At 29.1% G+C, this 26,176-nt stretch overlaps 1 protein-coding gene and 1 long non-coding RNA gene across 2 annotated transcripts; both read right to left on the minus strand.

Annotated features, from left to right (window-relative positions):
• Positions 1–493: 493 nt before the first annotated feature.
• On the minus strand, positions 494–19,065 carry LOC136081990 (uncharacterized). The gene is made up of 2 exons (XR_010639323.1): positions 18,945–19,065; positions 494–891 (listed from the first exon to the last, which is right to left on the minus strand). It is a non-coding gene; the product is annotated as an uncharacterized LOC136081990 (long non-coding RNA).
• A 5,001-nt stretch (positions 19,066–24,066) lies between these two features.
• LOC101237355 (zinc finger BED domain-containing protein 4-like) lies at positions 24,067–25,383 on the minus strand. Its single transcript, XM_065798842.1, has one exon. The coding sequence runs from the start codon at positions 25,381–25,383 to the stop codon at positions 24,067–24,069; it is 1,317 nt and encodes a 438-aa protein (XP_065654914.1).
• Between the last annotated feature and the right edge of the window lie 793 nt (positions 25,384–26,176).

A 26,176-nucleotide genomic window follows, 5' to 3' on the forward strand; every position in this document is an offset into this window, starting at 1 on the left:
TTTTAAATATATTACTATACTATATTGAAACCTTATAATTTAATATATATGGGGACTTTATGAACAGCTAGTAATAGTGTGTTATTATCATCATCTTCTTTGAGCCCTTTCTTTTTAATTCTTTAACAATAATAATCATTGTAAAATAGTTAATATTTTATTACCAAAAAATGGTGCCTGGAGACAAGATTATATCTTACGGGCATATTATTTTTTCTTCTTGTAAATATATGTTGATTATTTATTATTAAACAGCAAAATAAATGTGAAAAAAAAAATGATATAAAAAGATATATATATATATATATATATGTATATATATATATATATATATATATATATATATATAATATATATATATATATATATATAAAGATAAAAAAAGTTGTGTTTGACACAATATTATACTGTGTTAAAATACAACAATAATGATAACAATAACACAATAATATCTTGTGTTACTGTTAGATATAAAAATGTGTGATAACATTACTTATATTACTTGTTGTCTTTATTGTTTCAAGTACAAAATGCTTAAAATACAATATAAGAATATCAATAAAATACAATAAAGAACATCAGTTATCTCAAATCATTTTCAAAAACTTCTAGCAACTGCACTAAATCCCTCCTATCAATGCTTTGAAATGCATTTCTTAAAACTTCTAATGACGGATTTTCTACACTCTCTCGCCATTTTCTTAACATTGCATAAGCTTGTTTTTCGGTTCCTTTAATATCATTTTCTATTATATCTAGCTTCATTTCTGGAATTTCTAAACAATGTCCGCAATCTTTCCAAGAAGTACCCAATTTTTCACTGAGTTGATACATATAAAGTTGATTTTCTAATACCCTTTTATCCATTACGAAGTTGCGAGTTTTTGTACGCTGCAACACAAGTTAAAACATTTAAACATAAAAAGTTTAAAACTTACTGATATAAATATTCAAAATTTTTTATTGTTAAATTATTTTACCATCAAATTATTTTGAAACGATCGGACGTGTTTCTTTCAAGTTAAACTTTGTTTAAAAATAATGTTAATTAATTTTATTTTATATATATATAATTATATATATATATATATATATATAAATATATATATATATATATATATATATATATATATATATATATATATATATATATATAATAAATATGTTACTGTTACCCGTAGTACCAGGAATTAGCTAAATGCTAATGTTTATAATATAATTTAATATAGGGTTATATTATAAACATTAGCATTTAGCTAATTCCTGGTACTGCAGGTAACAGTAACATATTTATTATATAGCTCTAGTTTATCTATTGAGCACTCTTTCAAGTATACAATATTATACATGATAATATAAAGATATTTTCTTTATTCATATATATATACACTTACGTATAAATATATATATGTATATATATATATATATATATATATATATATATATATATATATATATATGTATATATATATATATATATATATATATATAACTTTATATATATAAACATATATATATATATATATATATATATATATATATATATATATATATATATATATCTACATATATATATATATACATACATATATATATATACATACATATATATATATATATATATATATATATATATATATATATATATATATATCTACATATATATATATATACATACATATATATATATACATACATATATATATATATATATATATATATATATATATATATATATATATATATATATATATATATATATATTTATACATTTATATATATAAACATATATATATATATATATATATATATATACATACATATATATATATATATATATATATATATACATGTATATATATATATTTATATATATATATATATATATATATATATATATATATATATATATATATATATACATATATATATATATATATATATTTACATATATATATATATATATATAAAGTTGTACTTTTTCGTTTAAAATATTTTAATATTATTTCATCTATTTTTTTAAAAAAGATATTGATCACTCTTAAACAGACGAGAGCTGTATTTCCAGCAGTCTACAACATTTATCAATATATATATAAATGTATATATATATATTGATAAATATATATAAATATATATATATACATATATATATATATATATATATATATATATATATATATATATATATATGTATATATATATATTTATATATATATATATATATATGTATTGTTAAACAAAAAATCTTTATTTGTCTAATAAAATGAAATAAATAATCAAATTTACAGACACAGTTAATTGAAGGTTTAAATCACAATCAAAAAACATTAAACATGTAAAGAATGATCTCTATGGCATCAAAGCTGGCTTAACATTCTTTGGTGATGTCTGTAATGAAAAGGTTAAAATTGTAAATAAAAAAATTACTTGCGTATCGATAAATAAATGGAAATTTGTAATGAAAAAGATTGAGAAAAAAATAAAAAAAAATTATTTTTGTTCTGTAGATTTGTAATGTGTTGTTTCAAAATAGTTTATTGTTTGCGATTATCATTCAAACTATTTACGATTATTGTATAAACTGTTCGCGATTATCATTTAAAGTGTTTGCAGTTCATTTAAACTGCTCGGGATTATCGTTTAAAGTGTTTGTAATTATAATTTAACCTCCAACACTATGCTCTCGTAAAACCCTTATTTCTCTTTTGATATAAAGTTTTTTAGCAAATAGTTTATTTACTTTTTACTCAATTTTTCTACTTCTTTTTTTCTTTTTTTTTATTATTGAAGCCCTCAGTTAATCCACCGAGAGCTAACAAAATAGCGAAAAATGTACCAATATTTTTATTAGAGTTAGTATAGTACTACTAGGGTAATTCGGTAAGAGTTATTTACTCAAGCAAAATAAATAGTCAAAAATTTTGTTGACAAAATGGATTATAAATTTAGAGACAAAATGGATGATACGCTAAAATTGTGATAATAATGATTGTTTAATAAATTAAAATAAAATCTAACAAAAATAAAAAACTCTAAAACTCGAACAATAAAACTCTGAAAGCGTACAAACTTTTATATCTTTAATAAAAATGATTCATTAACGAATAATAGTTCTTATTTCTAAATTTACGTTATGACTTTTTTTAATCAATCTATTATTTTTCTATATTAGGGTTGCCTGTAAAGAACATACGCTTTCATTTTGACCCTCACCCCTACCTTCCCTTGCATTTTTATTATACGCTCTTTTGAGTACCCTCCAACTCTCTAAAAGTATCTACGCTTTTAACCTTCCTAGCCAACATTTTATGATATTTTTTTAAATTTAGCGTCACCTTACTTTTATAATTAACCCCTTTCCCCCCATCTCATAAACGCTTTTTGCAGACCCATTCTCCCACATCCGAGCGTTTGTACTTTATGGACAATCCTTTACATGTAAATACTTGAAACATATCAAAATTTTGATAATTTAAAATATTTTATAAATATTATCAAGTGCACAGTAAGTGTCATATGAGTTTGAGTTTATTCAGTTATCAGTTAATATTAAAACAAATTATTAAAGTAAAGTAAGTAAATATAAATGCCATTAGAAAATTATGCATGTTTGTTATTTCAACTTTTAAATGAGATAAAATTTAACAAGGAAAAGGGGTATAATTCTTTTCCAATCTGACGGTATCTGCTGCAAGCGGTGCAGCAGGTGGTTTGTTGTTCATAATGTTTAAATTCGATATCTATTGTCGCATCAACTGCAATTTATGTAAGTTTGCTCCAACTTTTTGTGACGTGGTTTGTAAAAATATATATAATCAAAAAGAAATGAGCAAACATAAAGTTTTTTTTATAGTAATGATAATAGAATTTCTTGACCAACAAAAGAAACTATATTGTTATTTTTTTACAGAAACAGTTAGCATGATTATTTAAAGGTCAAAATCACAATTAATGGTCTTATATTGTTTATCTCCGTGTTTTATGTTTTTTCATTTTGAATTATGTAAAGCAAAAACAACAAGTTTTTTTGGCCTATAAGCCATGATTCGAACCAGGCTAATAGCGTGGATTCCATATGCGCTTAGTTTATAATGAGGTTTATGATGAGAAAAGTTTTCAAAAACTTTAGCAAAGATCTTCTACAATTTAGAAACAACTCAGCGTGTAATGGATTGCTTAAATATTAGAGCCACTGATAGTGTGAAAACTTTCGCACAATTTCTTGATTATAATGTCAGGTCAGGTTAACCTGCCACTGGTAACATGTAACACAGAAATATTTGCTTCATGTCCTACTGTCTTGTAGGATACGCTTTTTTAGGCAAAGGATAGGAGATGCCAACTCCGACTTAAAACACCCCCTGTCTTGGGACTCTTGGTTGAGAAAAGCCTTGAGATAGAGTCTCGATAAAAATACTCATCTTGGGCAGATGTTAAATGCATCCGGCTACTGTCTTGTTGAAGGCCTCCAATGCAAAGACTTACAGGGTAAACAGATTTTATCTGTTGACCAGCCTTGCACTCCTTCTTCATCTATTAGGCCGGCGCAGATGTATTTTTAATACATTGTTTCCAGTTTAGGATGTTGAATGCTGGATATTTTTGACTCAATGCATGGGTTTTGCTTGTGTCTCTGTTTTTATGACAAGGCAACTCATTCTATTATCCACTAATGAGGGTACAGCTCTAAATCTCAATTTTATGGTTCTGAAGCCGGCTGGTAGTCAGGTTTCCCGAACTCGGTGGTAGCTCTCAGAGAGGCTGATTCCATCAATAGCTGAAAAATATCAAAACATTTACAGTGCCATGTTGCGTATGGATGGTGTCCCTGTTTGTACTTTTGGTGTGCATTGCGGAGGGCACATTTAGAGCGCTTTGTTACGGCTTAGGGTTTATTAGTAGTAAAGAGACAATTGCTTAGGCTATTAAACAGTGTATTGAGTACTATCTATGTTTTGAGTCAAGTTCTTTAACAAATTTAAAAATGAATAAAGTACCAAAAACTATAAAACATAAAAAACCATTATCATTACCAGGTTCTCTGAACCTTTCATTCACTAATATTTGGGGTCTTCGAAGTAACTTTTCTTCTGTTGAGTCTTATCTCTTGCAAAGTTCACCAGACCTACTTGCTCTTTGTGAGACTAATTTGAGTTCAGCTGTCTCATCTTGCGATCTTAGTGTTGATGGTTATCTTCCTTTAATTCGTTAAGACTCCAATAGTGACATGCTTGGGCTGGGCATTTATATTCGTAAGAATTCACTCATTTGTCGTAAAACTAGGTTTGAATCCACAGACTATTCTTTCATGTGCTTTCGTTTAGCACCACTTCACTCTATCGCCTTTCTGTTTATTCTATATCGCTCTCTTTCATCTCAAGACTGCACTCTTTTTGATGTTATTTCTGATCAAATTGACCGAGCCCTCTCTCTTTATCCATCAGATCATATAGTTGTTGTTGATGACTTTAATGCTCACCACTCTGAATGGCTTGGCTCCAATGTTAGCGATTCTGCAGGCATTAAAGCCCACAACTTTTGCTTTTCTCAATCCCTAGCTCAAATGGTCAACTCGCTTTCCAGACAACTCGAATCATTTATCTTCTCTACTCGACTTAAGTCTTGTTTCTGATCCTAGTCAGTGCTCAGTTTCTCCACATTCACCCTTAGGTGCTTCTGATCACAGTTTGATCTCTCTAAAACTAATATCTCATTCTTCTTCATCACCTGAATCCCCCTATTATTGTACCTAATACAACTACATTAAAGCTGACTGGATTTTTTTCCGTGATTTTCTTTGTGATTGCCCTTGGGTAGAAATCTTTCGTCTTCCTGTCGACAAATGTGCTTCTTACATAACTTTGTGGATTCAGACTGACATGGAAACTTTTGTTCCCTCTCGACAATTCCAGGTCAAGCTTCACTCTCCTCCATGGTTTTCCTTACACTGTGCTGTTGCGATTGCCAATCGAAACCGTTACTTTCATATCTATCAGTAAAGCAATTCTTTAGAAAACAGACGTCTGTTTAGAAACCATTGTAAAAAGGTTTTGTCTAACGTCAAAGCCCGCTATTCTCAGGTCATGAAATCTCGTATCTCATTTCAAAAATTGAGCTCTCGTGACTTCTGGAGAATCTTTAATAGTATTAATAATAAGGGAAAATCTTCAAGTCCACCTCTCTTGTATGGTTTAGTCTTTGCCACCTCACCTAATGACAAAGTTGAATTGTTTGATAAAAACTTTTCATCAATATCATCTCTTGATTCCACTAGTTGCGTTCTGCCTGATATTGCCAACAAACAGGTTGATCCATTGCTTGACATTCGTATCACTCCAGCTTCTGTATCTAAAGTGATTTCCTGCTTAGACTCTTCTACACCTTGTTGCGCGGACAACGTACCTGTTATTGTCTTGCAGAAGTGTTTCCCGGAGCTGTCGTCTATACTCTCAAAACTATTCAACAAGTGCTTATCAGAGTCTTGTTTTCCAGCCTGCTGGAAAGTGGCATCTGTTATCCCCATCTTCAAGAATTTTGGAGAGCGATCTGATTCGTCTAACTACCGTCCCATTAGTCTTCTTCCTATCAAAAGCAAAGTTTTTAAATCTTTAATTAACAAATACTTAATTTCTCATCTTGAATCTAATAACTTACTTTCTGACCATCAATATGGATTTCAATCTTCTCGTTCTACAGCTGATTTGCTAACAGTAATAATCGATAAGTTTTATCGTGCATTAGATAAAGGTGGAGAGGTCAAGGTCATCGCTCTTGACATTTCAAAAGCTTTTGATAAAGTTTGGCATGCTGGTTTTCTACATAAGCTTTCTTCTTATGATGTATCTGGCAACCTCTTTAAGATTATTAAATTCTTCCTTTCCAATCGTAGTATAAAATTTGTCTTCAATGGACAGCACTCTTCCTCATATTCTGTAACTTCAGGGGTTCCTTAAGGTTCTGCCCTGGGCCCTATACTCTTTTTAATTTACATTAACGATCTTCCAGATATTCTCACATCTTAGGTGGCATTGTTTGCTGATGATACTACCATTTATTTTTGTCGTAATAAGAAACCAACACTTTCTGACTGCTTGGAGGGGGCATTTGAGCTTGAAAAGGATGTCACTCTGCTACAGCATAGGAATCACAGTAGCTGGTGAACTTCAATACAGATAAAACTCAGTTTTTTTTAGCCAATCGTTATCACAATAAGTTAGATCTTCCTATATTTATGAACGGTGATTTACTCGATGAGTCATCTACTCTTCATCTTCTAGGAGTAACTCTTACTTCCGATCTTTCTTGGAAACAGTGTATCAAATCAGATGCAAAATTAGCATCTGCTAAGGTTGCATCTCTTTATCGAGCTTGACACTTTCTTACTTTGGATTCTATTCTCTATCTCTGTAAATCTCAAATCCGACCTTGTATGGAATACTGTTGCTATATCTGGGGCAGATCTTCTAATGATGCCCTTTCTATTTTAGACAAGGTGCAAAAACGCATTGTAAACATAGTTGGAGCTGCTCTTGCAGTCAACCTCCAACTATTTTCATATCGTCGTTATGTTGCTCCTCTTTCTCTTTTCTACAAATACTATTATAGCACTGCTCTAAAGAGCTAGCGTCTCTTGTGCCACCTACTAAAATTCATTCTCGTGTTTCTCGCCATTCAATTAAGTGTCATCCTTTTTCTGTGACTGTTCCTAAGTGCTCCAAAAACGCTTATTCGTCTAGTTTTTTTCCTCGAACATCAGCTCTTTGGAATTCGCTTCCTTCATCTTGCTTTCCAGATCCATATAATTTGCAATCTTTTAAGTCGTCCGTCAATCAATATCTTGCTCTACAATCTTTATCTTTTTTCTCTTCCAGTAATTTCCAACTTTAATTGTTGGAAGCGAAGATGTTTAAGAAAAAAAAAAAAAAAAGTCAAAGCGAATTAGAAAACTTTATCACGATTTGAATTCCTGAAAAGATAAAAAGTTAAAAAAAAATAACTTAAAAATTAAAAAATTAATTTGCATATGAAAAAATTAATGCAAAATATTTTCATTAATTAAAATATAACAGTCCCATATTATAAAAAGTTTGATAAATGAGCATTTTATAATCAAATCTTGTACTTGCAGTGCATTCTCCCCGAAAATTTGAGGTCATGATAAAATTAATGAGAAAAATAAAACAAGAAAATTTTGGCGAAAGCTTAAAGTTGTTAAGTTTTAAAGGAAAAGAAAAGAAAATAATAATAAAAATAACAATGAAAATTATTACCGATACAATATTATAAATAGTAGTTATAATAACAACAATTACAATTGTTTTTATAAATTATATATAGAGTCAAAAAAAATTGAAAATTTTACTTTAAATTTATTGCGAAAACTAAAATTCAAATTATTTTTTAAGCATAATTATTTTAATTTTAATAACATGGGTATGATATCTGAATAACTTCATGGTCAAAAACATTGTTTCACTTAAGTTTGCAAAACACAAATTGCAAATTTTTGTTGAAAACTTAAACAAATTTATTATTTTTGCTATATTTATATTGACTTCATAAAAGAGCTTTGTAGAAAAATTAATTTTTTTATATAAATTGTTTATAAATTGTATTGTCTTTATATTATTTTTATAAACTGAATTAATATTTCTTGCAATTATTACAATTACCATAAACATTATAAATATTATTATACATTACATGATGATTACATAACATATAATCGTAATTTATGATCGTAAAGTTACAAAGTAATTTTTCAATCATAAATATACCAAAATAAAAATTACTTAACACCCAACCCCAACACTATTTTTATTCCTGGATACGCGGCAAGGGAGGGAAGAGCTGTGCTGAATAGACCACAAAACTAGGCTTTTATCTAAATACGGTTAGCATCAAAGTTGTAAAAAACTATTGCGTATATGCTTTCTAAAAGCAATATTGATGCTTTAAGTAACTATCATTGAAAACCTTAAGCAAATAAAACATCGATTTAAAATCCAATAAGTATTACCCGCATTAAACTATTCTGCAGTCAAATCAGTACAGCTGATTGCACTGAATGGACCATAGGTTAATCTTTTTTATGAAATGAATAAAAAGGTGACTTATGCAAAGCATCGTGGGTAGTATTAATGTTCTAATATAAAAATTTTTAGTGTAGTTAATATTGTTAAATAAAGTATAGTAAGATATTAAAGTATTGTTATACTTTAGAAAATTAATCTACAAGATTTCATAAAATTTATGAATTTAAGCTAACCTCGGACACATTTTGAACTTAATTTTTTGGTATACTTTTATGAAAATTTGAATGTTAAAAAGCGATTTTTGATTTGAATTTATTCACCAAAGATAGTTAAGGAAGCTCAAAAACAAGTAGAAAGTATTTTAGGTGTTTCTGACTACAAAAATAAAACCGATTAAAGTAGTTATTACAATTTTATTCAAAAGATCTCAATAATATTATCAATGATGTCATCAATGAGAAGGTGATTACTACAATAATTCAAAAAATATTGGTTTGCATTACTCTTGTGCATTAGGGTGGGTCAAACGCCCCTTATTTTTAAAAATCGAAAAGCACTGTTCTTCATGTGCTGTGGGCGTACTTTAGGATCAATAAAAAACAAAATTTAATCTATTTGCTCAAATTTTTGACCCCGCTCAACGGGCTTAAAAGTTAAACTTTTGCCCCAAAAAGTCATATTATGAATAGTTAAACCCCGTTAATTAATTTTTCTTTTTCTTTTTTTGTTTAAGTGAATAGGGACATTTTTGTGATCAATTAAAACAATAGTTCAGCAAAATAGAGACTATTAGTACAGCTTTAGGTGTTGTTTTGTAAGTTTTTTATGTTAAAACTTTGACCTGGTTTCTTAAAAAAAAACCGGTTTCTACATAATTAATTTAATAGCCAGCTATCGAAAATTTTTTGTCTGTGACTTGAAATTGAAAGCATCAAACATTGCTTTATTTCCTCATCCTGGCACATGTGTGTAAAGTCTTGGATAAGCTTTACTCCTCTCTCAGCACAAGTTCTCTAGTTCCCATAACTCTGGATTTTCGTTATGTTAATGTTTGGAAAAGGTGGTTTTCCCAATGTTGATCTTGAAGGTTTAAGGTATAAAAATAATTTTTTGGGAATTTTTTCTCTTGTGTCTAGCATTTCATCGCATATAGCAAGTACAACACTTCGTTCTGTAAGAAACCATAAATGATTTTTTAAACTTTTAATTGCTGGAGTCGAAATTGTTTTATTAAATGATCCATATTTGATCATGTCCCTGATTGCACATAAATCTAAGCAAGGAGGAGAGGCTGCCAATGGTGCTTCTAAAATCCATCTTGCATGAAATAGCCCAGTAAACTCAGCAACTTGATGAACTGTTGCTATTTCTTCTGCACTAATTATATCAAATTGTTGCAAATTAAATGTAAGCAGTTCTATTGTCATGTAGTAGATAGCTTTTGATAAAAATCTTGCATGATGAAAAGCTATAGGTTTACGAAACTTAAAATTTGCTAGTTTATCACTGCCTAGCCAAACCAGAGCAAGCTCTGCCAAATGCTCGTAATCACCACGTGGAAAATTGTCTGTGAACAAGGAACATTCAAGATAAATTTTGGTTTCAAAAGCCTTTGAAAAAATGTAATTCAAACTCATTAATATGATTTTTTTTTAATTTAGAAAAAAGAAATATACAAATCTCTACCTTTTCTTCTAAAAATGTTCCTTTTCACTTGCTCCATTCAAACCTGTTAAGGTTGTTCTAATTTATGTGCAGCTTTATAGTTTCCCAGAAATTTTGAATTTTCTTGAAAAGATTATTAACTGGTCCATTTGAAACTATCCCAGAAACTGCGAGTGCTGCATGCTAGATAATAACAAATAAGAAAATAAAAAAGCCATTTGAACAGAACTAGAACAAAAGTATTTTATAAATATACAATAAATAGTATGGTTTTAACCTTAATATGAAGCTCATATATGTGATGTCTGGAAGCAAAACACATCATTTTTATGATCAATACACATGCACCCTGCATCCAGCCTTAATTTGATTCATTTATTTGAAGAGAAAAAAATTAAAAAGTATAATGAAAATTATAAAAACAACAAATAACAAAAGTATCATCTATTATAGTATTAGGTGCACAAATTTTTCTCACCTGTATTTGAAGATGTAGTGTCAAAATATACACTATGTATTAAATCCCAGAGATTCCAAGATTCCAATATTTCCTTAATAGCTTTGACTTGTGTTATTTCACGACAATCTGTTATAGAAAGAACCCCAATTAGTTGTTCTTTATCAATACTAGGACCTGAAATCACTAGTGCTAAGCGCTCAACACTTTTATTTTCAACATAAAATTACTCTTTTACTAATTTTGTATCAAAATGAACACAAAGTAGTTTTCCCTGGCCTATTTTGATGAAATTTTCCTTTATTTTTAAACCATTATCATCAATTGAATCATTTAAATGGACCTTTGCTGATTTAAGAGAAATATCAAAGTCCTTTAGGTTTCCACCAGCTGAGTTAATGACATTAGCAAAAGTAGCTGTATGTCCTGAACTCTGAATACCATATCTCTTTGCTGTAACAGCAGTAACCTTTGAGATTTTCCTACGTAGCATAACTTCATCAAAATCTGGTTTTCTTTTATGAGATCTTGGTTTTCTTTTCTTTTGATATTGAAAATTTTGATTATCCTCTTCGTATTGCGATTCTTCACTGCTAACCTGATTTACAGCTAAATCGCTTATATATTCAGAAGTTAATATTTTACTATTTGAAGTAGTCGCCCTCTTTTTGATAGATTCAATCTCTCTTTGCTTTCTACAAGCAGTAAATAACTACTTTTTGTCTATTCCACCCATCACAGCTTTACGTTCTCCTCATTGATCATTCAAAAAATTTATATCAACATTTCTTTCCTCTTTAATGATTTTTTTGTTGGATAAAATTTTCACACTTATATGAAATAAGCACTTTATTTCACGTTTGTAGCTATCTATAGTACTTAAATTTTGTGGTGTTTTATGTGATCTGTTTTTTAATAGCTTCTTTCTACGATTTTCCAAGCACAAGATTTTACTTCTATATATATAGAAAAAGATGTTGTAGTGTTATGGTAAGATTCTTAGAACAACGTAATAAGATTCTTACATATATATATTTCATATATATATATATATATATATATTTCATATATAAATTCAAAAATAAATATTTACTGCATCATTTACCTAATATATTGGTCAGCTACTATTGGAAATGAACTTCTGCTCCAGATATTCTTCAGTTACGAAACAACACAAGTGCTTTTAAGAAAATTACATCCTCCAGGGTTATTGCAACCAATTTCAAAACTCCCATGGGGATATTTGCAAGAATTATATCACTGAGTTTATATCGTAATTTTTCTTTTCTTGCTTTAATTAGTTTGCCATGTAAATATTGCAGAAGTTGCTCTCCAGTAGGCAATTGAGATGATGGTAGTATCTCAATCGTATCATTGATCAAAAAATCTTAATGTTTCGATCTTGTATCTTTTCCCATTTTATTTTAAATATTATATATATTTTTTTCTACTTTTAATATATTATTTTTTCCTCCAAAATAATAGATAAAACTTGGACAAAAATTTGGACAAAGTGTTTTGGTATCAACAACCAAAAACAGCAATTTCTATTTCAGCAAGTAGTCCAGCTGCAAACATTAGAGGGCATAAAGCACGTGTAGATATTGAGCTAATAAAAAGAAACAGACCAAGGAAAAATTTTCTGACAAATAGAGTTGCAAAATGGTGGAAGAAACTACCAGAAGAAATCATTTCCGCAAAAAGTTTGAAAATCTTTAAGAACAAGCTTGATAAACATATAGATATTATGAAACTCTGATCTCTATGATTATTATGAAACTGTATTTTACCATGCGCTCATAATAGATTCAACATGGAGTTGAATCTCAAGGAGCATAAATAAATAAATAAATAAAAACAGGAAAATAATAAAAATTAAAATTATTTTTTATTTTTCTCAATGCGAAAAAATCAATTTTTCTACTTAAAAAAAGCGTCATAAATGTTAGCTATCTTAATAAAATAAATAGACCGGCAAGTTGAAGGTATAGTAAAAACCGGTCAAATTTTTATGTAACCGGGTCAAAACTTAAAATCCAAAACGCTTGAGCACAGTCTAAAATTTATTCAATTACTATAAGCTTAGGCTTAAAATGATCATATAGACCTACAAATTTGGATAAAAACAGTGCCTCAAAGATATCCATTTTAAAGTTATTTAACCGGTTATAATATAATTTTTGAGGTGAAAATTTGATCTTTGAGCCAGGGCCGCCGAGAGCCTTCAAGCCGCCCGGGACAAAACCTTTTTTGGCGCCCTTATAGATTTCGCTTCATATATATACTTAGCATAGAAGCAAAAAGAAACATTATTTTTTTTTTTTTTTTTTCAGGTGCCCCAAGAAGTCCTTACGGTCTTGTCACAGAACACCGCGGAAGTGCATTTAACCAGGAAGTTCACGCCTCCTTCCTTACCGTGACGCGAAAATTTGTCCAGAGCTCGTTTCGAACCTGGATTTCCTGCTTATAAAGCAAGCGCTCTAACCACTGCGCCACGGTCGCAATTATTATTTATAATATTTATAATTATAATATTTATAATTATATATTTATAATTATAATTAAATATAATTATAATTATATTTATAATTATGCCTTTATAGCTACTTTAACTTTATTTCATTTTTTGCTAACTAACCACAGCATAAACAATTCCTAATTTAAATAAAATTTTCGAGCTTTTTTCGAGGCAAAATTATAAATTACTTCATCATATGACAATGATTTCGCGAGATCATTTTCATTAGACAACATCATAAGATTTGAAAGTCGCTTTTGTTCTATGGTGGCTCTGAAGTGGTTTTTTATAATCTTAAGTTTACTAAAAGATCTTTCACCCTCTGCAACGGATGTTGGCATTGTGTGAAAGATGTGCAAAAGTATGCATATCGACGGGAAAATTGGTTGTAAGTCTTTATATATATTATATTTAATATATATAAAGACTTACTATATTTGATTTAAAAGATTGAGAGAGTTGCCTCTATTGAACAAGGAAGATGCTTTCAACCGGTCAAAGTGACAAATTTCCTCAACAAGATCATCTCCTTTAACGTCATTTGAATAGAATTTCGCAAGTTGACAAGCAGTGAAAGAAGGGTCTTCAGACTGAAGCCAGATAAAGGAAAACTGAGAAGAAACTTTTTTCACCACATTAAACCTTGATTGAATTTAAAGAATTATGTGGTCCAATGCCACGTTAAAAATATTTACTTCAAAATTCTTTTCTGTACCTTCGAGGTAGTGGGCTGTATTTGATGGTTCCTCGTGGAATTTTTTCACTCTTCTTGTGCGTTTCACTTTAAATTCTGTATCAAAGCCTAGGTTTCCAGCCAATAGCTTTGCTTCAGTCAAAATACAATTCCACGACAAACGAATGCGACCTAGATCATCTAGAAAATGTTGAATGAGGATGACTTCTTCTTCAATGGTGATTGACTCCGACTGGAGACATCGACAAACACCATCAATATTTTGCAGTGTGGTCAATGTCCGCAGTAAGGTCAAGTTGATTAACGGTTCTATCCAAAGCAGCAGTGATTTCTCGTGGTTTTTTCACTAAAGGTTTTGCAGCTACAATGTGGGCTGACCATCTAGTATCTGAGAGCTTGTGAAGTGATAAAGCAGTTTCTTCCAAAAGAATTTTCCATCTTGCTGGACTGCAACTAAAGAACATGTAAAGAGCTTGGATATTGCCAAAAAACGTTTTGACCTCAGTGCAAGACTCAGCTGCATGAACTCCAGCTAAATTTAAACTATGCGCAACGCAAGGAATGTATAAAGCGAACGGATTTTTTTTCAGTATATGAGCTTGGGCTCTATCATAGATGCCAGCCATATTAGAACAATTGTCGTATCCTTGGCCTCTCAATTTTTGAAAATCGAAATTCTCTTTCGCTAAAACATTGCAAATTAAATAAGCAATATCTGCACCTTTTTTTTTTTCATATCCTCAACGCAGAGAAATTGTTCTTTAACTTCCCAAATCATCTTACCCGAGTTGAATCGCACAAATCAAAGAATAAACGTCATTTGTTCGATGTGAGATAAATCTGGGGTCCCATCGGTAATTATCGTAAAATACACGGCATCTTTTACTTCTTTCACAACTGCTTTTTGAACTAATGTAGCGCATTCACTGATGAATTTGTTTAGTGATTGCCAGGAGAGTTAGTGAGCTTGCATTCTAGTTCCCTTATTTTGATGACGAGCAACTGTTTCAAGATGATTCTTTAATGTTTCGTTGCGACGAGAAATTAGTTCAAGGCAACTTAAAAAGTTCCCTTTCTCGTTCTTCTCCATCAACAAATATTGCCCTAAAACAATAATTTTTACGTTAGTTAAATGTATATCATAGAAGTTCTGTAATAATAAAGAACTTATTCTTATTTATTTAGAGTTCTGGCCTAGAATATTCACCTCTAAATGATAAGTATTCAGATGCTAAAAATAAAGTTGCATCTAAAATACAACGAAGTATTTCACGCCATCTGGCTTCTTCCTTTCCTAGTGCCTTTTGGAACTCTGAGTCGATTCCGTGCTGATTGACAAGAGATGAGTGCTTCGAAAATAATATATATATATATATATATATATATATATATATATATATATATATATATATATATATATATATATATATATATATATATATATATACATATATATATATATATATATATATATATATATATATATATATATATATATATATATATATATATATTTATATATATATAAATATATACCTATATATTTCTACTAACTCACCTTCAAATCAGTATTTTGATTATTAGCTTTGTAAAACCAACGTAATTCTTGGAGCGTTTGTTTATTTTTTTCACATTCTTTTGCCTTTTTGGAAGCCAATGCCCTATTTTGGGCACCAGAAAGTTTTTTACGATTTATTATTAACAGTTACTGTAAATAACCGTACGCATCAATAAAATAATAGCATAGTCAACTACGCAAGCTCATCAAAAAATTATAAACTGAATCTCAAAAAGCTAACGTCATAAATCAATATTTCAATAGTTAAATATAAATCTTAAAAATGAATTACCATAAATAAGTTAATCGTAAAGAGTTGAAAAATATTTACTATTACTTTCTAAATTCTGAATAGAATTATTTCTAAATTGTATTCACAGTTTGTTATTGCTAATTATCAACGTTTACGTTTTTTTTACTTTAGTCTGATGAATGCAAAAATCTCAAGGGACATTTTTAATTTTATAGAGTGTAGAGTACGAAATCAACGATGAGTTCGTATTTTAAAATTTTTTCGAGGAATAATGATATAACGCGAGTATAAGGTCCCGATGACAAGATCCTTGTAATCTTCTTTCGGAAACCTAGTTTATATTGTTAGTATGCTATATTTATATATTTGTAAAAGTATTTTAACAGTTTATTTTATTGTATAACGACTGACTTTGTAAACTGAAATAATAACAAAAAAAAGATAAAAAATAAATAAAAAAGTAATATGTACATTTCAATTATGGCATTTTAAGATTAAAAAACTATTTTTATTTTACTTTGGCATCTGGCGCTCCATCAACATCTGACGTTCGGGACAAACTGTCCCTTTGACCCCCCCCTCTCGGCGGCCCTTCTTTGAGCCCATTAAGCAGGGCCTAAAAATTGCGTAAATGACTTAAATTATGTTGTTAATTGATCACAGAGTACACCCACAGCACGCGGAAAACAGTGCCTTTTGGTTTTTTAAAATAAGGGGTGTTTGACCCACCCTATTGTGCATGCTTCATGTGCCCAGCTAGCATACTACCTGCATCGGCACCACAGATTATTGGCTAAATCAAATTCTTCACATATTCCAGACGAGTTATTATTTTTTTAACACCTCCGCAAATAGTTAAAAAACCTTTAACACAATTATTGCTTCTTAAATCATTACTATTACTTGGGTAACTAGGGTTAACCTTATTGATTATTGTTAGTGATAAAAACATATCAGATTGAAGACTAAAAAAAAGCTAATTTACATTTTAAATATTTTTAGAAAAATAAGACAAACTAATTATCAGACAAAGTACTTTTTGAATCTCATTAACTTTTTAATTGTAAGTACAAAGTTGTTGATACATAATTTTTTCTATAGATAAGGTATTTCCTAACCTTAAAATTGATAGCCAAGCAGCTATCAATTTCAGAGTTACAATGAGATTTAAAAAAGGCTGTAGTCTTTTGATGTATGGGATAACATTGTTTAAAAATGTTATAAACTCCGATACTAAATCGATAAAGTCAATTGACATATGTGATTCGTGATTGTATAGTACAGCAATACAGGGTTAACCTCAGAATATCCAATTTCATAAAATGTTTAAGTCACTCGTTAAACGTTAATTCTATCATTTATCCAAATATATTAGCAGCGCCAACCAGAAAATATATTGAATTTTGTATAAAGAAATCTCTAAAACGAACAAGTGGAAATATTTATAATGATGTTAATAAAGATCCACTTTGCATTTACTCCCTATCACATTGTTACGCAGATACTTGTTGGCGCTGTTAAAAAAACTAACTTAGTATTCTTTTTAACTCTTCAATTCAAGTAGTTTTTAAAATATATTTTTTTACGTTACCTTTAAATATAGAACACAAGTAAAACGCCATGCTGTATAAACGTTATACTGTATAAACGTTATACTGTATAAACGTTACACTGTATAAACGTTATACTGTGTAAACGTTATACTGTATAAACGTTATACTGTGTAAACGTTATACTGTATAAACGTTGTACTGTATAAACGTTATACTGTATAAACGTTATACTGTATAAACGTTATACTGTATAAACGTTATACTGTATAAACGTTATACTGTATAAATAGTCAAATGTAGAATAATAATATAAAAACTATAATATTGCAAAAGTTTAATTTTTGTTTAAGTTACAGCTGATATTAAATTTGTGGTTTTTTATATTGCCGTAGAAGTTATAGGTTATTTAATATACAATAATTCTTTACTATAAGCTTAAATATTGGATTGAGCTTGTGAGTTTTTCAAAGTTTTTGAGAATATGACATAAGTCTTCTTATGCTCACTTGAACCTGAAAAGCATATTATTAACTCACAAAAAGGGAAAACATAAAGTAAATTTTTTACCTAAACATATTTTATGTAATAAACAACACATCTAGATATGCTATTGCTATGACCTATTAAGCTATATACAAGAAAACAACTTGACTGAAATTTAATTACCATATAATTTTTTTGTGAAGTATAATATTTAAAAAAAAAACTATATTAAAAAAACAACTTAGTATGTGAAAACGTTAAATTCTTATGTGAATTAACTATGGTTCATTCAGTTGGTTCATTCAGTTGGTTCATTCAGTTGGTTCATTCAGTTGGTTCATTCAGTTGTTCATTCAGTTGGTTCATTCAGTTGGTTCATACAGTTGGTTCATTCAGTTGGTTCATTCAGTTGGTTCATTCAGTTGGTTCATTCAGTAGGTTCATTCAGTACGCTAATTAAATAATTTTTATTCTACTAATAACCGAAGTGAAAAATTCTTATGAGGCATCCACAGTTCAATTACTATTGTTGTACATTAAAAGTAACCCAGTCATATTAAAAAGATGAAAACATGAATTATTTGCGATGGTTAATTAGCTAACATCCAACTTGTTTTTAAGTTCTTATTATTAAGTTATATTCGATACAAAGTCCAATTAGTACATATCTACCCTAAACGTCTTATGTGTTTAAAACGTTTGATATTAATTAAAGAAATGCTTACTATACTTCTCTTTTCCAAACTTTTTGTAGATAATACAAAGACTTGACTTTTAAGAAACCTTTAATTTAACAAAATTTTTGTATTTACAAAGGTATTTAAATTGGCTCGTATTTCAAATTTCCGAAGAGTTTGATTGGTTTATTTTAAGTTTTCATGACGTGCTTAGTAACTGTTTTTATTGTATTCGGGTTTTATCTCTTTGCTTTTGCTGTCTACTCCGCATAAAAAGTTCAAACATTCAAAGTAAACTTCCAAAGAAAAGTTGAAGAAATTAAATCTTCTGAGAAGTAATTTTATAAAACATAATAGCTTAGACTGGGCTTGATGATGTTAAGTTTTTTTTCGAAAAATAATAAAAGTATATAATATAATGGCAGAGTAGCACACAAAAATGGTCTGAAATGAAATTAGCTATCAGTGAACTTAAAACGTATTCTTGTATAACTTTTTACGTGAGTCAAAAATCTTTTTTCAAAATTAATTTTCCTATTTCCTCTTAAAAGTTATAAGTAAAAAACATAAAAGATTTTTGGTTCATGAAAAAAATACTTTAACTGTTAAGTTGGCCAATAGGATCTTTATCAATTGTTAACTTGGCAAACAGGATCTTTAGTAATAAATTATGTTTAAGCTAACTAAAAAAAGGCCGTTTTCCACAAGACGAAATATTCGCGCGAAGCGATTTTTTTTGCTATGACGAAACGTCGCACAGTGAAAAATAGTACTACAAAAACTTACCATAAATGTTTTTTGCTCAAATTTTAATTTCACTGCAGAAATTATATTTTAATTTTTTTTAATAGATTAATAGTTAATCTATTAAAAAAAATTAAAATACTATAATGTACAGATTTCTGCAAATTTTATTTAAAAGGATAATTTTTGAAGCCAAACTGTTTCATATTTTTGTAAATCTTCAATTGAAACTCATTTGCTTCATCACTTTAAAAGTTATTTTCTATAAAACTTTTTATGAGTAAGTATAAAAAGTTATACATTTTTGAAAGCATGTTATGGAGATTTTAGAACAAATTCATATTTTTAATTATACAGTTTTTTCATATTTTTAATTATACAGTGCGGTCTTTTAACACTTTTTTTATCTAAAGTTATAGATAAAAAAGTGTTAAAAGTCAGAAAACAGAAAACAGAAAAATGTTTCAGACTATATCTGCTTATAACAATAGTTTTGCGTAAGTTATTTTGTCTATTTTTTATTAAGAATTAATTTTGATGGACATACATTCTATTATTGGTATTATTATTGGTTGTTGTAGATGAAATTAAAATCCAAATATAATCTTTACGGCCATCTATATTTAACAAATATTGTAATGGAATACTAGTGAAACATGAACTTTTTTTAACAATAATAGATGGAAAAGTGGCTCAGGTATTAGGGACTTTTATACGGGGTGGTTTTGGCGTATGAGATTTCGGTGCCATCTTTATAGGGGATAAATGAATCAAACCGTTAAAATAAACTATTATATAAACTCTATCCTTTTTTAATAAAAAATAATGGATGATACTTCAAATAAAAAAAACGATTATTTAAAATGGCTAACTGACTATGATTTACGTACAAGTGGCACGTTACATGAGTTGCGTATCGGAATAAATAAATTAAAAATCTATCCTTTCACTCAATAACTAAAAAGAAAAATAGAAAGGCACTTTGTTCTCGTAACTTTCTTGAATCCTTCCAACATCCCACCTTTATTTTCTCCTTGGAATAATGACGATTCGTTGTACCCTTCTATAAATCCATCTATATTTAAAAAGTATGCTTTTAATAAAAGAGAAGGCAGTTGTGGACAACAACAAAAAGGATATTCTATTTTGTCGAGCAACAAAATTGTGTGTGTTAAAGTTTTAACAAATTTTAGCTCACCTGATACGTTGTTTGTAAGAGGACTTTTAAAAAACACAGAAATGGTATTGTGAATGTCCAGTTGGTGTGAGTGTTGCCATGTTTTTGCATTATTGTTATTTCTAAAACACTTTCATAAGATTAAGGAAAAATTAATATCGCTTTCATGTACTGAACAACTTCAAAAATGGCATTGTTGGAGTAAAAAAGGTTCAATTCTAAAAAAGGTTATATCTGCAAGCGATGAAAATAATAGTATTCAACAACATTTCGAGGAAAAATTACAGGAATTAATATTAACATTCAAAACATGTCCCCTACTGATCCTATTGAATTTCCTATTAAAGTATAAAAATTTGTACAAAATACAAATTCATGGCTAAACATAAAAAAAAACTAAATAACTGGTAGTCGACTTCCAGTATTGTTAGACGTATATACGGTCAAAAGAAATTTGAAAGTTTTAAAAGTTTCCGTTGTGGTCACCACTTTGAAAAAAAACTGTGGATGCCTCATACAGTATTGGTCCTGATGCCTTGGTAGCTCCAAACTTGTTAATTGAAAAAAAATGTTGGAGGAGAAAGTTTAAAAGAACTATTGTCAAACTTATCACTTATTATTATTAATCTAAATAACCTGCCTATTTTACTCAAACACAACTTCAAATGGTATTTACACAATCAAGCTACTGCTTTCTCATGTCCTATCATCCTGAATCAAAATCTTCATACTTCCTTATCCAGAAAAACAACATTTTGTGAGATGTAGTAAAACATTTAACAGACAGTATCCTTTTAAAGATGGCGGTGTCAGACTGGTCACATAAAGAGTACAAATTATTTTCAAGTTTAGAAAAGGAAAACCTTCGTCGAATTCCTAAGTTTAAAAGTGTTAAACCTCTCGCACCCATATTATTAAACAGACACGCAAAATTCCCTCAGCAAATCCCAGTACAACGGCAACAAATTAAAAAATTGTATATATTTCGGTATTCCGGGAAAAAAAAGCAGCACCCAAAAAACTGCAAGGTGTGCCCACCACGCAAAAAAAAAATTCAAAAGTAGTGACTTTTGAATTTTTTTTTTCCGTTCTAGTGTTTGTGCACAAAGTAAAAAGTTTTTACCAAGTTTTAGTAACTAACTAACTAACTGCCCCCCTTAAAGCCCTTAAATGTCTCAGTCAACAGGTCTTTAATATCAATAAAAAACAGTTTTTGCTTCTAAGAAAATGACATTTTTTAAACTAAAAATGAAAAAAGAGAGTTCCACAATGTTGTTATTATTTTCTCTCAAGTTTTTTTATTTATTAATATTATTAGGGGCCTGTTAAATGTTCAAGGGCTTTGAAGTGGCTCTAGAATAGTGATTAAATTTTGTTAAAGTATTCTTTTACATAGTACACAAATACTATAATGGAAAAAAAAAATTAAACTTGGGCGGTTTTAAAAGTTTTTTGCATAGTGAATATCTAGTTTTCACATAATGGATATAAAGTAATTAAAATTTATTTTGTTTATTTCGCTAAAAAATATTATTTTAAATTTAAAAACTTGGTTTAAAAAAAAAGATTTAAAATTGTTTCAAGAGTATTTGATAAATCCATTTATGATTTAATTAAATGTTTAATAAATATCTAATTTAAGTATTTAATGTATACAGTTTATGCATAAAAATATTGTTTGTTAAATATACACCATATAACTTATGTTAGAAATGCATTAACTCATCTGCTATCTAGTTTTTCTGTTTTAGATTGTTGTGTCACACACAGGGTGGACATCAAGAAGCTCCACCCCCCTTCCCTACTGAAAATTGTATAATCTACAGTTATAATATAAACTATAAGTATACTATAATATAGTAGAAGACTTCCATAAAGTGAGTACGCACTAAACCACCATTTTGGCTCCCCTCCCCATCCTTCTTCTGTACAGAGAAGTTTTTTTTAAAGATCCATTCCGCCTCTGCATATGTACATACAAAATAAAGACCGTCTCGTAAAATTTCAAAACATTTAAAAATCAAACTTTTATTGTTTGAAGCTTGCTTTCATTTTTCTTAGGTGTTTAATACACGGAAGAGGACGTTTATTAAGTTTCAGAAACTTTTCCCTCTTACCGCAAGCTTATTAAGATCATTTTTCTACTTATTCAGGCCCGTAGTAACCGGGTGGGCATCAGGGGCATTTCCCTCCCCCCCCCCAATAATTTTTTGATTAAATAACTTTGAAGAAATAGACTGAAAAAATGACTAAAAAAAAAAAAAAAGGACCTTATAACTATTTCGGGGTAGTACTGCCCCCTCCCCCCAACATAACTTTTGTTCCTACAGCCCTGTTATTATCAACAAAAAAACGACATCTCAAAACTAATATATATATATATATATATATATATATATGTATATTAAACGATAAAATATAATTTCGTTAAAAAATATCAAATAATCGACCAATTAAATCATTTTAAAAAAACCTATATTCATTAAAAACGCCTAAAAACGACCCAAACAACGCTGCTATTTTGTAGGGATGCGACGAACATTCGGCTGTTTTGCCGAACGTTCGGTTCGGCCAAACCTTAGCAAATGTTCGGCCAAAAATGCAAATTTGGAATTCATCATTTATCTAAATATAAATAAAATTTAACTCGTAACATAGCTACGGTTTAAATGGATAAAGTTTTTATTAAAAAAAGCGTCATAAGATTTTGTAAATGAATTTCAATACAGTTTTGGTTTAAAAATTCTTATGTATTTTCAATACAGAATAAATTTAATCTGACCAAATGGAATAATAGATTTACCAAAACTATTAATCCACTAAAATAATTGTAAAATAAAAACCCCCTGCATCAATTGAGTATTATTTTAGTTCATCACAAAAATCTAATAATATAAAATCACCATTTGTTAATCTTAAAATAACAAATAGGAATTTAAACGAAAAAGATATTTTATTGAACTTAAGTTTGTTAAACGTGATGCCTATTGTTGCTTGTAAGAAAATTTCTCTTCAGAGAAAGTTTCTTACAAGCTTGTTACTCAACTGGTTGAACTAATAAAAAATATTTGAAAGAAACAAAATTAGGGAAAAACATTATGATGGAGTTCCATAATAACGCTCCAATTAAGTATTTTGTTATTATTGTATAATTGTATTATGTAATAGTAATAACAATCACAAACCAATATTTTCAGAAAAATAAAATGTCAAAAACATGAAAATCAATCATCACTTGCTGCCCTCAAGTTATAATGTATAAACATTAATTTTTCTTACACTTTCTGGTGATAGTCTGTTTCTACATAGTTCATAAATGCTGCCACCTGTACTAAAAAGTCTTTCACTTTCAACAGAAGAAGGTGGTGCTGAAAGAAACCTTTTGGCTATTTTCTTCAAATTTTTTAAAGAGTTTCCACAATTTTTCCACCATAAAAGAGGACTTTCTTTTTCCATAACAAGAGGGAGTTTTAAATACTCTTCAATATCCATGCTGATCATTTGCACATTAGAGAGTGATCTTTTAAACCTTTTGCTATCTTTAGTAATTGAAAAATCGGAATCACATTCATTTATAGTTGTCAGTTTGGAAACTAGCCGAAAACATTCATTAAATTTTGGATACGCTGGTTTCACAAACACTTCATTTGTGTCACTTACTGTGGGTTCTTCACAATCAGAATCAGAGGATTCAAGTTCTAAATTATGTTGCTGCATTTCTTGCATCTGCTCATTTAGCCAATTTTTTGTTACATTCTCATCTTCCTTTTGATACATTAATTTATATCTAGGGTCACAAAAAGTGGAAAGACATAAATACTTATCATGTAAAAATATACTCAATCTTTTGTCTACTGATTCTTTCAATTGTTCAACTAAATTATTAATACTTAAAAAAGCCTCACAAACTAATGCTTGATTAAAAAATACTTTAAGAGCCATAATCGAAGGAATAACATCTGATAAAAATGCACCACGTTTGCTGAGATTAACGGTTAAAGTTTTAAATGGTTCTAAATTATGAAAAATTTTATCTAATAAGCCCCATTGGAATGAATTTAATGTTGATTGGGTAGCATGATCAGCTGTATAAGTTGCCAAAGGAACTCTTTGATCAAGCATCCTTTCAATCATATTGTAAGAACTATTCCATCTTGTAGTAACATCTTGTATTAACCTATGCTTATTTGTACCAAGTTGTTCCTGAATTGCTTCTAATTTTGCTGCTGCTGTTGGTGAATGGTGAAAATGTGTTGCCAGTCGTCTGCAACAAACTAAAATTTCTTTCACAGATTGTTGCGACAAAATTGAGTCATGTATACATAACTGTATTTTATGTATAAAACATGGAATTGACTTAAAACCACTGTTTCTTACGCCAGTTACCGTGTTGGCAGCATTATCTTGTAAAACAATTAGAATTTTTGTGTGTGGAATTTCAAAACTTAGCAAACCTTTATGTAAATACTCACTTATATTTTTTCCTGTGTGACTTTCTAGAAAATGCATAACTCTGAATACTGCTCTCTGTTGGGAAAATTCATTATTGAGCCAGTGTGCTGTCATGCTTATGAAGGGAACATTTAAACTATTTGCTGTTAAAATACCAGTTGTAAGGGAGATATAACTGGCAGAAGATATATTACTCTTGATTTAATCAAACAGATTACCATATATTTGTGGAACAATATTTTCACTAAAGTATCTCCTACTGGGTATTTGGTAATTAGGGCATATCTCTTCAATTAGTTTTCTAAAATCAAGATCTTCTACAATTGTGTATGGTTGAATATCCAATGCCATCATTTCTCCAATGCGATTGTGAATTTTGATTGCTCTATGGTCATTAATATTCCACAACCTTTTTTTATTAATACCCTCAACTGATGTTAATTGTTTTTTTATTTCCGAATCACTTGATGTAGAAACAGTCGATGTTTCAATAATTTTATTTATGAGACTCTTTTTCAGCCAATACATACTCCACAAGATGCTTTTTTTTAAATGGCGCCTAATTACACTAGTGGTAAATATCTTTGGACAATTCCCACCTCTAGAGAGTATTGCTTTGCATACAAGGCAGATACAAAAACGAATGTCTTTCATAGAAACTTCAAAGTATTTTTACACAGTGTTTTCAAAAGACATTTTTTCAGTGTTAATTTTATGTCTTACTAGACAATCATAAATATATTTAGCAATTTCATATCCAGTTTTTGTAGTTGATTCAATAACATCAAGCAATCGTTCATTAGCTTTGCAGTTTGAATCAATATATCTTATACATACAGCCAATTGATCTTTGTTAGATATATTTGGTGTGGTATCAGCCATAACAGAAAACAGTTCTGATTTGGAA

Source organism: Hydra vulgaris, chromosome 06, assembly GCF_038396675.1.
Source record: "Hydra vulgaris chromosome 06, alternate assembly HydraT2T_AEP".
NCBI classification, from domain to species: domain Eukaryota; kingdom Metazoa; phylum Cnidaria; class Hydrozoa; order Anthoathecata; family Hydridae; genus Hydra; species Hydra vulgaris.